An 18701-nucleotide genomic window follows, 5' to 3' on the forward strand; every position below is an offset into this window, starting at 1 on the left:
ATTCAAAAAACATTTACTGGCCAGCTGCAGTGGCTCATGCCCATAATCCCAGCACTTTGGGAGGTCGAGGTGGGTGGATCACCTGAGGTCAGGAGTTCGAGACCAGCCTGGCCAACATGAAGAAACCCTGTCTCTACTAAAAATACAAAAAATCAGCTGGGCGTGGTGGCACACGCCTGTAATCCCAGCTACTCGGGAGGCTGAGGCAGGAGAATCACCTGAATCCGGGAGGTGGAGGTTGCAGTGAGCTGAGATTGTGCCATTGTACTCCAGCCTGGGCAACAAAAGTGAAAGTCTGTCTCAAAGAAAAACCAACCAACCAACCAAAAAACAAACATTTACTCAGCTAGTATTTCTTATTTGCTGGGCACCGTACAAAGGACTGTAAAAAAGCCACTGTAAAACTTAAAAGAATACAAGTTATAAAGTAGCATAATCTTCAAAACAAATTTAAATAAATAAAAGTTAGAAGACACAGATGTTGCCATACTGACCCTCTAAATTATACACCTATTTTTCTCTAACCAGTGTAGTAAAATGCCCTTTTCTTGATATCCTTGACAACATTAAACATCAATCTTTGGTTTTCTTTTGTAATCTGACTAGAGTTGGAGACTTGTTTTAAATTGCACATCACTGATTACTAAAGTGGCTGAGGTCCTCATGTTTACTGGCCATTTGAATTTCTTCTAAGATCTTCATCTTCCTATGTTATTTTTATATACTACTTTCTCTTATTTATTTCTAAGAACTCTTTATATATTACAAAGAGAACTCCTTTTATCTGTTGTATATAATATAGCAAGTACTTTCATCTTGTCTGTAACTTGTCATTTTTATAAGTTTCAATTTTTATACACTTTTATTTAGTAAAGCCTACTGATCGGTTTTATACAAAATTTTCAGAAAATGTTTTCTCTAGATCATCCTCAATGTAAACATGGGAGGAAAAACATGATTCAAAAGAGTTGTTTCCAACTTTACCCATTTACATACCACAAATTTTCAGTGGTGCTTCCAATTCCAAAAGAATAGGCTGGCTGAGAAAGATCTCCCGAGACTTGATACATAAGCCCCGAACTTCTGCTTCAGTCATCTGCACAATCTTTCCTGGACGACATCCTCGTACTGACAAACAATAAATGAAAGTCAGTTTTCTAAAATTTACTCATATAATAATCTTTTACAAAGAGTCATGCCCGTATTTTAAAAATCAGAAAACTCACACAGGCAGCAAACGACCCTATTTGGTCCCACGGTTTAAAATAATGTTATTCTATGATCTTTGACTTCTATTTTCAATGTTACTGGCTCCTGATGATGCTCCTCAAGTCTGCTGTTGATGAAATGCAGTCCTGTTTTTTGCTGTACTGTGGCCATCCTGGGGCCTAGTAGCCTAAGAGACCTAAAAGATTTCAGGGCCAAGCGCAGTGGCTCACGCCTGTAATCCCAGCACCTTGGGAGGCTGAGGCGGGCAGATCACCTGAGGTCGGGAGTTCAAGACCAGCCTGATCAACATGGAGAAACCCCATCTCTCCAAAAATACAAAATTAGCCGGGTGTGATGGTGCATGCCTGTAATCCCAGCTAATCAGGAGGCTGAGTCAGAAGAATCGCTTGAACCCAGGAGGCGAGGTTGCAATTAGCTGAGAAGCACTTCAGCCTGGGCAAGAGCGAGACTCCAGCTCAAAAAAAAAAAAAGAGATTTCAGAGCCCGCACCCTTTAAGGTCTGGCCTGTTTTCTTATCCTGCATCTAGTAGGATGTCACAATAGCATCATTAAGAACAATGTGCTATGAAGAAAAGGAGATTAAATTGTAATTGTTAGTAGGTGATTTAGCTTCACACTTTCTTGGAATGTTACCAGCAGTCCCCAAAATTTTAGCTACTGCTATCTCCACTTTCTGATCAAAACAAATACAAAAAAGATATCAGCTATGTATTAAAATTTAACATATTGTTATTTTCCAATAGAGCATTATATTAAAACCTCTAAAGGCTATTTAGATGGACTGAGGCATTTTTGCATTACTGAGCCATAAGATAATATGGTTTCCAGTAACTTGCGGGATGAAGGGGAGTGGAATGGTGCATGGAGAGAGAGAGGAGTTCCTTACTTGCTCCACTGAACTCAACTTGTAATCATTTCCTCTCATCACCATCTCCCCTGACTCCCTTTAACCTTAAATTTACTGCTGAGCTCTCATTTAATCTTAAGGAAAGAAAATAGGCTGGGAGCAATAGCTTGCACCTGTAATTCCAGCACTTTGGGGGGTCAACGCGGGAGGACTGCTTGAAGCCAGGAGTTCGAAACCAGCCTGGGCAGCAAAGCAAGGCCCTGTGTCAACAAAAGATTTTTTTAAAAAACAGAATTAGCATGGCCGGGCGTGGTGGCTCAAGCCTGTAATCCCAGCACTTTGGGAGGCCGAGACAGGCGGATCACGAGGTCAGGAGATCGAGACCATCCTGGCTAACACGGTGAAACCCCGTCTCTACTAAAAATACAAAAAACTAGCCGGGCAAGGTGGCGGGCACCTGTAGTCCCAGCTACTCAGGTGGCTGAGGCAGGAGAATGGCGTGAACCCAGGAGGCGGAGCTTGCAGTGAGCTGAGATCCGGCCACTGCACTCCAGCCTGGGCGACAGAGCAAGACTCCGTCTCAAAAAAAAACAAAAAACAAAAAAACAGAATTAGCCTAGCATAGTAGCAGAATTGCTTGACGCCAGGAGGTTGAGGCTGCAGTGAGCTATGATGGTACTAGGGCATTTCAGTCTTGGTGACAGAGCAAGACCCTGTCTCTGCAAAATAAAAATAAAGGCTGGGCATGGTGGCTCACGCCTGTAATTCCAGCACACTGGGAGGCCAAAGTGAGCGGATCACTTGAGCTCAGGAGTGAGAGGTCGCCCTGGGCAACATGATGAAACCCCATCTCTACCAAAAATACAAAAAATTAGCTGGGCATGATGGCGCACGCTTGTGGTCCCAGCTACTCAGAGGCTGAGGTGGTTCACTTGACCCCAGGAGGCGGAGGCTGCAGAGAGCTGAGATTGTGCCACTGCACCTCAGCCTGGGTGAGAGTGAGACCCCATCTCAAAAGTAAAGTAAAATAAAATAAAAGTCCATATATTTCCTGCTAAAAATTCCTGATTCCTTTGTCAGGTCAGTAAGAGGCTTTAAAAAAAAGGGGGGGGGCCTCCACATGCAAAAGCTATATATTCCATTAATATGTTAATATAAAAGCAGAAAGGAGGCAATAAAGAGGAGACACAGATAATATTCAAAAGTGCTTTAGCAAATATGCTACTTTATAAGACTACCCCTGAAATTCAAAACAATGATCGGCAGAACTGCTTTTATTATGAGAACTGACATAGTTTCTTTAGTGCTCATTCTCAAACATCAATTACCTACTTCTGATGCACATTTGGGGTTTTCTAACACCAAAAAGACATCTCAGCTTTAGTTTTAAATGTGGAAGATTTTAGTTTAAGAAAAAAAAAATGTGGCCGGGCGCAGTGGCTCACGCCTGTAATCCCAGCACTTTGGGAGGCCGAGGTGCGTGGATCACCTGAGGTCAGGAGTTTGAGACCAGCCTGGCCAACATGGTGAAAACCTGTCTTTACTAAAAATACAAGAATTAGCTGGGAGTGGTGGCGGGTGACTGTAATCTCAGCTAGTTGGGAGGCTGAGGCAGGAGAATTGCTTGAACCCAGGAGGTGGAGGTTGCAGTGAGCTGAGATCGTGCCATTGCACTCCAGTCTGGGAGACAAGAGCAAAACTCTGTCTCAAAAAAAAAAAAAGTATTTGCCTTGGAAGAATTAAAGGTCTCAGACTGCTTTCAGACAACACACAAACAGCTAAAAGTACTTACAAACTGTATTAACTCATTCAACAAATGCTTGAGAGCCTACTACGTATCAGTTGTTTATAGAGATAATAGCAATGAACAAGAAAAACAGTAAATTATCAAAACTTAGTTGTAACTTGACTACTAAGTCAAAAGACTAATGTGAGTCACTTCAGTATGTCAATTTAAAACATTCAAATCACAGTGGTGAATATTTTACCTAGTATTTATTTTACTCCCTCTGTATAATTTTGACTTCTCAAGTAATTGTGTAACTAACATTTTTACAGAGCTATAAAGTGCTTCAACTTGTAAGTCATGCAAATCCACAGAAACTAACAATTTACCAAAACAAAAAACAAAAACACACTGCACAGAAACTTTGTAGGATGCACATTTCTCCCTTAATTAATATTTCTGAAGTTGTGAGACTCTTGCAATTAAAAGCTTCTTACAATTATAATTGGCAGTCCCCCCCTCCCCAACTTAGTGGCACATAAAAGTGTATTTAATAATCAGTCACATCTGAAGAACTGACGAATGCAGTTAGAGAAGCTAAACATTTTCCCAATGTTCAAAACTCTGACGAGTTTTAGAAATTAGAAATAAATTAGCCAAAGGTTGGACAGAATAAGACAGATGTCTCAGGGCAATCCCAGCTGTCTTCCAATTCAAAAGTCCTGCTCCTTTACGTACTCTCAAGAGTTCTGAAAAAAGGAAGAAATCATCCGGGCAACCTGTTACATAGGGCAACTAGACTGCTATCATAGCATCCATGAGGGATTCCAGTGTTTGGATATCTGAACCTTGCTGGATTTTAAGACACTATAAATCGGCATACTTCATTAGGTACAAAGCACCTTCACATCAATCATTTCATTCAATCCTTTTCACACCTCAGCATCTGAAAAGGGAAGCGATTATCTCCACTGCACAATGACAGAGATTAAATAACTCGCATAAGATCACAGTGCCCAGGTTTTATAAGACTGATGGGAGTGAGAAGCAGCAGAGAAGGATTCACAATCAGTCTTCTAACTCAAAGGCCAGTACTTTTTCCACTTCACCACATAACATTTTTGGATCAAAAATTTCCTAGAAATTTTCAGCATATTGTAATTTCAGACCAGATAAAATCCCATTATAGCAAATATCTACCATACTTATTACTGTTTAGAAAATATTTTAACATTTTTTGTTTGTTTGTTTGAGACGGAGTCTCGCTCAGTCACCCAGGCTGGAGTGCAGTGGCGCGATCTCGGCTCACTGCAAGCTCCGCCTCCCGGGTTCCCGCCATTCTCCTGCCTCAGCCTCCGGAGTAGCTGGGACTACAGGCGCCCGCCATCTCGCCCGGCTAGTTTTTTGTATTTTTTAGTAGAGACGGGGTTTCACCGTGTACACCAGGATGGTCTTGATCTCCTGACCTCGTGATCCACCTGTCTCGGCCTCCCACAGTGCTGGGATTACAGGCTTGAGCCACCGCGCCTGGCTAACATTTTACATACATGTATACTAACTTTGTGGGTGTAACTCAATGAATTTTAAACTATCTATATACCTGAGTAACCACCATGCAGATCAAGATACAGAATGCTTCCTGCAACCCTGAAGATTCCCTTGTGCCCTAACCATGACAGTAATGCCTAAGGTTACTATCCTTACTGCTACCAGTATATATTGATTTGATATATTTATGAATTAGACTTTTAGATAAAAAGAAACATGAGAATGCTCTTTTGCTCATTATTGCATCTGTGACATACAGCCATATAATTGTGTTTAACAGTCACTTGAAATACAGGCTGAGAATCCTTAATCTGAAATCCAAAATGCTCCAAAACCCAAAACTTTTTTAGTGCTAATATGATGCTCAAACAAAATGCTCATTGGACCATTTCAGATTTCAGATTATCCAATTAGGGATGCTTAACTGTTAAGTATAACGCAAATATTCAAAAATCTGAAAAAATCCAAAATCCAAACACTTGGGGTCCCAAGCATTTTGGATAAAAAATATTCAACCTGTATTCCATTGTATGAATATATGACAGTATCTTTACTACTCCATTTGGATTATTTCAAGTTTGGGGCTATTACAAATGCTATGAATAGCCACAGACATATTTATCTTAGGCATGTATATAACAAAGCAGTAGAACTGCTCAGGTCACAGAGAAGGCTTATTTTATTAAGTAGCAGATATCATCAGTTTCCCAAAGTGGCTATATCAATTCATAATCCTCCTAACACTGTTGCTCCACATCTTTACTGATACTGCAAATTATCAGTATTTTTAATTTTAGTCATTTTGTTGGGTGTATGGTGGTATTCGTTGGATTTAATTTGATATCCCTAAGGACGAAAGTTGTTGAGTACCCTTTTTCTTTTTTCGATGGAGTCTCGCTCTGTCACCCAGGCTGGAGTGTAGTGGCATGATCATGGCTCACTGCAACCTCCACCTCCCCGGTTCAAAGATTCTCCTGCCTCCTGAGCAGCTGGGATTACAGGTGCACACCACTACGCCCAGCTAATTTTTGTAGAGACAGGCTTTCACCATGTTGCTCAGGCTCATCTCAAACTCCTGACCTCAAATAATCTGCCTGCCTCGGCCTCCCAAAGTGTTGGGATTACAGGCGTGAGCCACCACGCCTGGCCACTGAGTATCTTGTTCATGTGCTTAATAGACCATTTAGGTTATCCCCCCCCCTCTTTTTTTTGGACAAGCTCATTTTAAGTCTTTTGTTCATTCTTTAAAACTGGACTTTTTCCATCTCTTAACGCTATCTTTTGATGAACAGAAGTTCTTTAATGAATTTAAATGTTACAACATCTTAATTTAGTCAATCTTTTTTTGGTTAAGGCTTTTTGCATCTTATTCAATAAATGTTTGCCTTCTCTAAAGATATTTCCTTATGTTTCCTTCCAGATATTTTATTGTTATAGCCCACTTCATTCTATAACCCATCTCAAATTAATTCTGTGTATAGTTTGATGTAAAGGTCAAGGTTTTTATCCACACAGATATCCAGTTGATTCAGCACCATTTATCATAAAGATCATCCTTTTCCCCAGTGAACTGCAATGGCAGCTTTGTAGAAAAATCAGGTGACCATACAGGAACAGGTCTGTTTCTAGCCACTTATATATAGCTCATTACCCCATTTGCCTATTTTTTCATCAATACCACAATGTCTTAATTACTACAGCTCTTTATAAAGTCTCGGTATCTAGTTATATAAACATCCCAATTTTGTTATTTAGATTTTCCTTTTGAACTTTCAAATACGTTTTAAAATTGGCTTGTGTCTATCCCCTCCACCCCCAAACTTGTGAGGTTTTAATTGGGAATAAGGCTGGGCGAGGTGGCTCATGCCTATAATCCCAGCACTTTGGGAGGCCGAGGTGGGTGGTTCACCTGAGGTCAGGAAGAGACCAGCCTGGCCAACATGGTGAAACTCCCCTCTACTAAAAATACAAAAGTTGGCCAGGTGTGATGGCGGGCGCCTGTAATCCCGGCTACTCAGGAGGCTGAGGCAGGAGAATCCCTTGAACCCACGAGGCGGAGGTTGCAGCAAGCCAAGATCACACCATTGCACTGCAGCCTGGGCAACAAGAGTGAAACTCCGTCTCAAGAAAAAAAAAAAAGGAATAAATAGGTTAAGTCTAGAGAGAATGGACATGTTCACAATTTCAAGTCTTCCAATCCACGAATATGGTAGCTCTCCATTTATTTATTTCTCTCAGCAATGTTGTACACTCTAGTATGGCAGTTTTTCAGTTTTTCATTAAATTGATTTTGGCTGACATCTGTGATGTCATTTCTTTCAAATGTACTGAGGTCTGCTTTATGGTATAGTATATGGTATATTTCAGTAAATGTTTCATACATATTTGAAAAGCATATATATCCTGCAATTATTGAGTGAAGTGTTCAATATCTGCCAAGTAGGTCAGGGTGGCTGTGTTGTTCAAACCTTTACCCTTGCTGATTTTTTCCTGTTTGTTCTACTAGTTACTGAAAGAGGAGCACTGATCGACTACGGTTGTGGTTTTATTTTAACTTTTTATAACAGTTGTCAACCTTTCCTTTTAGTTTTAGACCTGTATTATTACATACATAAATATTTAAGATATTTTTCCATTAAATTTATCCTTTTAGCATTATACAATGCTCTTCTTTGCCTCTAGTGTTACTTCCGGCCTTAGAGCTTTTTCCAACATAAATATAGCCAACTCAGATTTCATTTGATTAATGCGTGCATATTCTCTCCCCGCACCCCCTCCTTTTTTTACTTCCTCATTTGTGTCCTTAGATTTAAAATACATCCCTTGTAAACAGTATCTATAATAGTTAGGTCTTCTGATCTTTGCATTAATTTCAATGTTTGCTCCTTTCTTTTTTTGGGGGGGGATGGAGTCTCACTCTGTCACCAAGGCTGGAGTGCAGTGGCATGATCTCGGCTCACTGAAACCTTTGCCTCCCAGATTCAAGCGATTCTCCTGCCTCAGCCTCCCAAGTATCAGGGATTACAGGTGCCCACGGCCAGCCAATTTTTGTATTTTTAGTAGAGACGGGGTTTCACCATGTTAGCCAGGCTGGTCTTAAACTCCTGACCTCAGGTGATCCGCCCGCCTCAGCCTCCCAAAGTGCTGGGATTACAGGTGTGAGCCACTGCACCCGGCCAATGTTTGCTCCTTTCACATATATGTGACCAACGAAGCTGGGTTTAAGTCTACCATTCTGTCATTTGTTCTGTTTCTCCCATCTATTCATTCCTTTCTCCTTCCCTGCATTTCTTTAGAGTAATCAACTATTTTTTTACTATTCCATTTTCTCCTCTATTAGCTTTTCATTATACATTATTTTTTCATTCAGAGGCTGCTCTAGAGATTACAAATACTTTTGACTGATTACCACCCTCCAGTCTTTTGTTCTACAGTTGTATTTTTGTTTCTACATTTTAAATTCCACAAGCCACAACTATTAAACAGAATTTATATTTACTCACATTCATCCTTACCATTGTCCATTTCTTTCTGCAGTTCTTTGCTTTTATGTTATTTTCTTTCAACATGAAGAACTTGCTTTAATATTCTCTAGTGCCAGCATATCAGCAATATATTTCCTCAGCTTCAGTTTGCCTTTATTTTACTTTACTACTGAAGGATATGCTCACTAGATTTAGAATTCTAGACCAGCCTGACCAACATGGAGAAACCCCATCTCTACTAAAAATACAAAATTAGCCGGGCATGGTGGCACAAGTCTGTAATCCCAGCTACTCAGGAGGCTGAGGCAGGAGAATTGCTTGAACTCGGGAGGCAGAAGTTGCAGTGAGCCAAGATCATGCCATTAGCCTCGGCCACAAGAGCAAAACTCCATCTCAAAATAAAGAATTCTAGGTTGTCGTTTTTTTCTTTCAGTACTTTAAAGAGAATGCCATTCTATCGTCTTCTGTCTTCCACAGCTTCAGGTGATAGATCAGCCATCATTCGTATTATTGTTCCCTGAAGCTAATGACTTTTTTCTCCTGACAGCATTTAAGATTTTCTCTTTCTCTTGGATTTTTAGCAGTTGTGTTCACCATGGTTTTCTTTCTATTTACCCTGCTTGGAATCACACAGCTTCTTTAATATATGCTTTGATATCATTGTTTTGGAAAATTATTAGTCAATATTCCCATCCCATTGTATGTCTATCTCCTCTCTTTCTAGGATTCCTATTATACCTGATAGACCTTTCCACTGTCTATTAGCAATACATTAGTCTCTCACGCTCTCTTCTGTACTTTTTTTTTTCTGTCAGCACTAGATAATTTATTTTATTTTATTATTTTATTTTATTATACTTTAAGTTCTAGGGTACATGTGCATAACGTGCCGGTTTGTTACATATGTATACTTATGCCATGTTGGTGTGCTGCACCCATCAACTCGTCAGCACCCATCAATTCATCATTTATATCATGTATAACTCCCCAATGCAATCCCTCCCTCCTCCCCCCTCCCCATGATATGCCCCAGTGTGTGATGTTCCCCTTCCCAAGTCCAAGTGATCTCATTGTTCAGTTCCCACCTATGAGTGAGAACATGCGGTGTTTGGTTTTCTGTTCTTGTGATAGTTTGCTAAGAATGATGGTTTCCAGCTGCATCCATGTCCCTACAAAGGACGCAAACTCATCCTTTTTTATGGCTGCGTAGTATTCCATGGTGTATATGTGCCACATTTTCTTAATCCAGTCTGTCACAGATGGACATTTGGGTTGATTCCAAGTCTTTGCTATTGTGAATAAGCACTAGATAATTTTTATTGGTTTTTTGGACAATTCAGTTTCATTAGCTTGTCCAAAATAGCATATCCTATTTTGGTGAATGAAATACTGAATTACGGGTACAAAATTGCAAAAATTTTAGATAAGACCTTTCTCCAAAGAAGGCTGTTTCCTTTTAGCAGCAGCACAGCAGTAACTCATTTTCCTGAGGGCTGGTCTGTTTTAGTTTTGCCTTCAATCTTAGGGAGTGGTCATGATGGGGTCACAACAGACAACTCACGGTGTAATAAGGCCTCTCTAATTCGGCAGGATTTGAACTTCCATTTTTGCCTCTCTGGCATTAGGTAGATACTGAAATGTCTGCTCAGATCTTTAGCTTCTCAGCTACTGTTTTCTGCTGGGTTTCTTCTCTTGCTTATGTGTACCTCTGAAGTCAGTCAATGACTTTAGCACGATGCCAGTGTTTGTATGGCTTGGGGCCTACGAATTTTTTTTACATTTTTTAAATGACTGCAAAAAGCAAAACAAAAGAATCCTTTGTGACATATAAAAATTATATGAAACTCAAATTTTAGTGGCCATAAAGTTTTACTGGAGCATAGCCACTTATTTATCACTTGACACATTCATGCTACAATGGCAGAGCTGAGCAGCTGTGATAGACCACATATGGTACTCTCATCATTTCACCCTGCTTTTTGGTGCGTCACAAATTATAGAGGTGAGGTTACAACCTGGTAGCGTCATGGGTGTCACGATTATTGCTGCACAGCAACATTTTACTTACTTTTACTACCAGTGCATACTCATCAAGTCAAAGCAAGAAAAGTGGACTTTGAATGTTGTGTTTTTAAGACACAATAAAGTGTTCATTATTTTGTTATTTAATTGGGTGCTAAGGCATTGCGGTCATTATGTAGCTGTGCTAAAAAAACACAACATATACTGATGGTATCAGATGGAGCAGTCACCACAACATTCCCAATTCATAGTAAAGCAATGGTGAGGGAGGTTTTTAAAAAATTAAAACGAAATCTCATCACAGCAGAATTTCTTCACAAAAACGAAAATGAGTCCGCAACTCAAGTTTCCAAGTGGCTCATTGGTTAGCCAAGTTAAGTCATTTATCAAGGGTGGGTTAATTAAATTGTGCCTGATTGGAAAAGCTGAAGAACTATGTATGTCTTGAGACAATAAACTTTTAAAGGCCATCAGCCTTTCTGTAAAAAGGGTGTAAAAAAGAGTTGAGGACATTGGGAGCAAAATTAGTAAACAATTAAAAAACAAGACAAATGGTTCTGAGTGGTGTTCCTTGGCTCTTGATGACAGGTGTTAGCAATACTTGTTATTTGGGGAGCCAATCCTGATTTGAAATGACTGAAAAGTTACCCTCTATAAATAATCTATGTGGAACCAACTACAGGCAAGAATATTCTCAAAGCAGCTGAGAAAAACTATTTTAGTACAACCTGAAGTGGAATCTGCTAAAATATGTCACAACTGATGATGGTAAAGTAGAAAAATACTTAGTTGGACTATTTTACAAAATCTGAGAAAATGTAGGATGTTTGAAGTCTGGTGCAGTTTTTTTGTGGAAAAATATCTTAATCAGGTATTACTGAACCAGAAGCATCAAGGATCAACTTCATTTGCTCTCATGAACTTAACCACTGTCAATTTCATGAGTATTTGTTAGTAATAAAAGCTGTATATCCTCATTTGGCCAACCACACAGGATTTTGATGGCTTAGCAGTGACAGCTTTATTGCAATTTATTTGCATTCAGGGCTGATACTGAATTTTTTCTAAACAAGAAGAATCACCCTCAATCACTATTATCAAACACAGAAGAGTTTTAGAAATTAGATTTTGCAGCCAATCTAGTAATTTCTTCTTTTAATTTCAGGTAGCCTCCATTCTACAAAACAGAATGAAAGCTCCCTTGTATGTTTTAAAATAAATTCAGCCTAAAATTATAAGGCAAAAGATATATATATGAGAAACTTCTATTGTGGTAAGTCATTCTGACAACTAATACTGTCTGAATTAAAGAAGTTGTTTAATTTTTTACTTTTTGAGATGGGGTCTTGCTCTACTGCTCAGGCCAGAGTGCAGTGGTGTAATCAGGCTCACTGCAGCCTACTGGCTCAAGACATTCTCCTGCCTCAGCCTCCCAAGTAGCTGGGACTATAGGCATATGCCACCACATCTGGCTAATTTAATTTGCTGTAAAGACAAGTCTCACTATGTTGCCCAGGCAGGTCTCAAACTCCTGAGCTCAAGTGATCGTCCTGCCTCAGCCTCCCAAAGTGCTGGGATTAAAGGTGCGAGTCACCACACCCGGTCAGCAAACTGCTGTATATATATAACCCGTGCTGTCAAGTTAAAACAAGTCAGATCTTCATTCCCACACAATTTTGCAGCAGACACATTTTTCAAACTCAAACTAGCATTCTTCAAACCTTGACTCAAGTGCAAAAAAATTTCCACATATCAAAATCCATTTAACTGTGCAGCTGAGGAGCTTCCACCTAACCCTCTATTGGAAGTGATTAATCTGCAACGTAATGACATGCTAAAAGGCAAATATCAGGAGAATTCCATAAATGCTTTCCAAGTGATGAATATGCAGTATGTTCCCATCTGTGTAAAAAGACATCTTCTAAGATGAAATAAATAGAATCTCACTACAGATCAGCATCAAGAGATGACCACTTGCAATCAATTTTGATGACAGAGAACATTAACTTTGAATCTCAATTAAGCAAAATGTTTATCCTCTCCCAAAATAATTCTGTCCTTTACTCAACTATTATATTTCACATTTTGTATCAGTGTAAAAATTTTTCCATTGCAAGTTTGTCTTTCCAATGCACATATCCAAGGGATGTGATATATACGTGTCTGTGTGTTGTGTGTATATTAAATTTTTCACTAACCTTCTGCTACTTTCCCCAGCAAGTTCTTACTTATCTAAAACAGAAAGGATGGCAAGAAAAAAGCACTAATTCCAACACCTATGCACGGTGTCTCATACATTTTTTATTTTTTTTGAGACAGAGTCTTACTCTGTCGCCCAGGCTGGAGTACAATGGCATGATCTTGGCTCACGAAACCTCCACCTCCTGGTTTCAGGTGAATCTCCTACCTCAACTTACTGGGTAGGTGGGATTACAGGTGTGTGCCAACATGCCCAGATAATTTTTTCTATTTTTAGTAGAGACGGGGTTTCGTCTCGTGCCCAGGCTGGTCTCGAACTCCTGACCTCAAGTGATCCGCCCACTTTGGCCTCAAAAAATCTTAGTAATCTTCACTGACCACTGGTATTCTAACTCTCACTCAACCCCCACCCCTAAGATTACACACTAATTAACGGCAGTTAAATCTAGACATCCTAATTTTTTCCTAGCATTTTCGCCATATTTAGCACAAAAGCTTGCTTTTAAGTAACAAAAAGGCAGAAAAATAAAAATTCTACAATTGGCTAAAATGTGGAGTCTTTTTTTTTTTTTTTTTTTTTTTGTGAGATGGAGTCTCACTCTGTTGCCCAGGCTGGAGTGCAGTGGTGCAATCTTGGCTCACTGCAAGCTCTGCCTCCCAGGTTCACACCATTCTCCTTCCTCAGCCTCCTGAGTAGCTGGGACTATAGGTGTATGCTACCATGCCTGGGTAATTTTTTTGTATTTTAAATAGAGACGGGGTTTTACCGTGTTAGCCAGGATGATCTCGATCTCCTGACCTCGTTATCTGTCTGTCTCGGCCTCCCAAAGTGCTGGGATTACAGGCGTGAGCCACCGCACCCGACCCCCTTTGTTTTTTCATTCTTGCTCTCTCGCTTTCCTTCTCCCTCCCCCTCTCCCACTCTGTCTTCCTTTCCTCCTCGTCTTTCTCTATGCACACAACACACACACGGTTTTAAGTGAAAAAAAAATCAGGCAGCTGCCATACTTCCCTCTCATCTTAGGCCTGCCTGTTAAGAATAATTAATGTGGGCCTGGCGCAGTGGCTCACACCTGTAATCCCAGCATTTCAGGAGGCTGAGGTGGGCGGATCATGAGGTCAGGAGTTCAAGACCAGCCTGACCAACATGGTGAAACCCCCTTCTCTACTACAAATACAAAAATAAGCCAGGTGCGGTGGCGGGCACCTGTAATCCCAGCTACTCAGGAGGCTGAGGCAGAAGAATCACTTGAACTTGGGCGGCAAAGGTTGCAGTGAGCTGAGACTGCACTCCAGCCTGGGTGACAGTGAGACTCTGCCTCAAAACAAAAGAATAACTAATGTGGATTCAGAGCTCAAAATGGCCTTTAGTGGCTCTGTATAATACCACAAATTGTCTGTAATATTGTGTATATATAAAAATATTTTTCTGAGACGGCCCATGGCTTTCATGAATTCACAAAGCATAAGTTAAAAATCAGTTCAGGTACACTGGTAAACAAATAGCAAGTATAATGAGAAAAGAGTGAAGAAGAAAAGTGACAGATATAGGTGAGGGCTAGACATTTCAGGAATAAAGGACTTTTTTTTTCACTGCATTGACATCTGCTTTTATAGTACAAAAGCAAGGATGGGTAAAACGGTTAGTGTCTCAATACACACCAAGTCAGTGGCACCAAACCCCACTGGTAGTCACTGTGTTGTTCATTGCAACACACAAAAGTGAAACAGGAAAAAGGCAGCTTCATGTATGCCCTTTGGAAAAGCAGTAAAAATGATCAACTTGATTAAACTTCGATCTTTGAATACACCTATTTAACAATCTACATGATAAAAGGGAAATGCTCACAAAGCACTCCCACTCCATCCCAAAGTACAATGGCTGTCGCAAAGGAAAGCACTCCTGCGACTGTTTTAGTTCCAAGTTGACCTAGACACTTTTTTTCACTAAACACTTTTACTGGAAAGTATAACTGACGAACTATGGTTATTCAGACTTAGATATTCAACAGATATGCATGAAATGGAACAAAGTGACCCTGTCATTTCAAGGAAAACAACTGACAGTACTTGTTGCCAACGGTAAAATTCAAGTTTTCAAGTTACAAACCAAAATTCTAGAAACCTTGTAATTAGCACCATGAATCTGACAGCTTCCCCATAGTTAAGGACTCTTCTGATGAGATCTTGTAACATCAACAAATGTCATTTCTCGATACTGTATTACATAATAAGCTGTTTCAACATCTGGACATCTGCATAACTCAGCTGAATCAGTATTATCCAAATGAACAATGCATATTATAAAGTAATGTGTAAGATCCATTTAAAGTACAAGAAAGATCAATGGATTTTAATGTAAGAGAACAAAAAAATTCATGGATATAATTTCAGATTCCACATCTCTTTTAAAATTAACCTTTAAAAAACCACCACTTCCTGATTTTTGGTAAAAACATCAGAGAATACCCACAATCATCTAAAAGAGCTATTAAACTACTCCTCCTTTTTCTAACTACATATGTGTAGGAATACAGATTTTCTTCATATTCAACTAGAACAAGGTAACAAAAGACTGAAAACAGAGATGTGAATTCAGCTGTCTTCTGTTTAAAAGACTAAATTAGATTTGCGTAAAATGATGGCACTCTTCTCACATTTTTGCTTTAGAAAAGTTATCTTCCTAAAAAACATTTATGCTAAAATGTAGTAAGTTGCTACTTAAAGAACAGATATTTATTTATTTATTTAGAGACAGAGTCTCGCTCTGTCGTCCAGGCTGGAGTGCAGTGGCGCAATCTCAGCTCACTGCCACCTCTGCCTCCCGCGTGCAAGCACTTCTTGTGCCTCAGCCTCCCAAGCAGCTGGGATTACAGGGATGTGACACCACACCCAGCTAACTTTTTTATATTTTTAGAAGGGATGGGATTTCACCATGTTGCCCAGGCTGGTCTTGAACTCCTGGCCTAAAGCAATTCTACCCGCTTCTGCCTCCCAAAGTGCTGGGATTACACGTGTGAGCTACCACACCCAGCCAAAAACAGAAAGTTTTAAATTCTCAGTTTTAACTTCTAATGCAACATTGTTAAATACTTCACATAAATAAAAGCTCGTTTCCAATTCTTTAAACATATGGAGAATTTGAGTGTAAGGGGGTCTCAAGACTCAAAGTTTAAGAAACACTGCCCTATAGTTCCTGGCCAAAAGCAAGCACACAACAGCGCTAAACCACTTTTCACCATGTTATCCTACCTAGAAATATCTTTCCCTCTCAGCACCAACACTGATATGTCAAACCAGATTATAAACCCTGAATAATGGGAATAGTAACGAAACTGTTATACATACTTACATACCAGAATGGTGGTTATATGCAATAAACAGAAAGTGGAGGAAACAGTATCTGTCACATACTTACAAGAAAGCCTTCTCGAAATTAGTACAGGGAAGTTCCAGGGCTCAGTGGCACAAAGAGCTCTCTGTTACATACTTCCTAGCTCAGGTTTGTACTAAGCAATAACGACGGCTAACTTTTTCTGACCTTTAATGTGTCAAGAATTGTTTGAAGGCACTATCATATATGCAGAAGACACTGGGGCAGGGCCAAAATACACCCAGTATCTGTGTCCTTAATCATTATATAAGATGGCATCCCAATGTATCAATATTTACTAGTATTTCTTGAGTAAACACTTAACTGAGTAAACATCTGATTATCATTCAGGATTCACATAATTCTAGTAGCTGGGGGTCCGAAATTCACAAAAGCGATTCCTGTCATGTAAAATTAGACCTCACTCTTTCTCACTGACAGGTTTGCAAGTTTCTCCCCCTCAGAGGCGCGATGGCTCATGCCAGTAATCCCAGCACTTTGGAAGGCCAAGGTGGGTGAATCATCAGGTCAGGAGTTCGAGACCAGCCTGGCCAACATAGTGAAATCCCATCTCTACTAAAAATACAAAAAATGAGCTGGGCCCACTGGTGGCGGGCGCCTGTAATCCCAGCTACTCAGGAGGCTGAGGCAGGAGAATCGCTAGAACCCAGAAGGCAGAGGCTGCAGTGAGCCGAGATTGCACCACTGCACTCCAGCCTGGGCGATGGTGTGAGACTCTGTCTCGGGAAAAAAAAAAAAAAAAGTCTGGTCTTTTTGTCTCGCTAGTTTGGCTCAAGTATCGATAGTAATTCAAATAAAAGGCTTGATGCAAACCACATTGAGGAAACATACAAGTACCTATAAAGATTCCTTCTTAATTTACTATTTAAAGTTTTAAAATAAGTGATTACAACTGCTAGATATGACATTAGTGAAAGCTATGTAATATCCGACATCCCTAACCTTGATATGAAAACTTAGATTTTGATTTCTCCAAATCTTGAGAATGAGAGGTAGGACTAGGGGGAAGGTTAAAATGGTGTCAGACAAATACAGTTATACACCATTTACCAAAGGGATACTTCCTGAGAGATGCAGTTAGGTGATTTTGTTGTTGTGCAAACATCATAGAGTGGACTCACACAAACCTAGATGGTACAGTCTATTGCTCTTAGGTTACAAAGCATGATGCACACTATGTTACTGTGCTGAATACTGTAGGCTACTGTAACACAATGAGTGCTTATGTATCTAAACACAGAAAAGGCTCAACATATATACAGTAATAAAGATATAAATATTTCTTTCTTCCAGAATTAAGCTTTGCTTACTGTTAACATTTTTTACTTTAGAAACTTAAAAATTTTCTTAAACGTTTTGAATTTTACAGTAACGATTAGCTTAAAACAAAAACATATCATACAGCTGTACAATACTTTCTTTATATCCTTATCCTATAAGCCTTTTCCTATCTTTAAAAATATTTTTTACTTTTTAAACGTTTGTTAAAAACTAAGACATATACACACACATTAGCCTAGGCCTACAGTCAGGATCATCAATATTCCACCTCCACATCTACACTGGAAGGTCTTCAGGGGAAGTAACACACATGGAGCCATCACCTCCCAGGATAACATCGCATTTTTTCCTGGAATGCCACCTGAAGGACATGCCTGAGGCGGTTTTAAGTTAACTAGTTTTTAAAAATAAGAATACACTCCAGGGCCCAGGGCCCAGGGCCCAGTGCGGGGGCTCCCACCTGTAATCCCAACACTTTGGGAGGCGAAGGTGGGCGGATCACCTGAGGTCAGGAGATCAATACCATCCTGGCTAACACTGTCTCTATTAAAAACACAAAAAATTGGCCAGGTGTGGTGGTGCACGCCTATAATCCCAGCTTCTCAGGAGGCTGAGGCAGGAGAATTGCTTGAACTCGGGAGGCGGTGGTTGTGGTGAGCTGAGATCACGTCACTGCACTCCAGCCTGGGCAACAAGAGCAAAACTCCGTCTCAAAAAAAAAAAAAAAAAAGTAAGTATATAACATAGCTGTTTATTACCACTATCAAGCATTATGTACTCTATATAATTGTGTTATACTTTTTTTTTTTTTGGAAATGCAGTCTCACTCTTTCACCCAGGCCGGAGAGCAGTGGTGCCATCTTTGCTCTTGGCAACCTCCACCTCCCAGATTCAAGCGATTCTCCTGCCTCAGCCTCCTGAGTAACTGGGATTACAGGCATATGCATGCCACCAAGCCCAGCTAATTTT

The 18701-nt window shown here is 39.9% G+C and overlaps 1 protein-coding gene across 4 annotated transcripts in view; it reads right to left on the reverse strand.

The window, feature by feature from the left end:
* Positions 1-18701, reverse strand: part of PPP1CB (protein phosphatase 1 catalytic subunit beta) — a 52798-nt gene that overhangs the window by 25301 nt on the left and 8796 nt on the right. For all 4 annotated transcript variants that reach the window (XM_033176169.1, XM_033176172.1, XM_033176171.1 and 1 more), the window contains exon 3: positions 997-1128. In XM_033176169.1, the coding sequence (XP_033032060.1) occupies positions 997-1128 (132 nt within the window). The remainder of the gene's footprint in view (positions 1-996; positions 1129-18701) is intronic.

The sequence above is a fragment of the Trachypithecus francoisi genome, unplaced genomic scaffold (assembly GCF_009764315.1).
Source record: "Trachypithecus francoisi isolate TF-2019V2 unplaced genomic scaffold, Tfra_2.0 Lachesis_group17, whole genome shotgun sequence".
Taxonomy (NCBI): Eukaryota; Metazoa; Chordata; class Mammalia; order Primates; family Cercopithecidae; genus Trachypithecus; species Trachypithecus francoisi.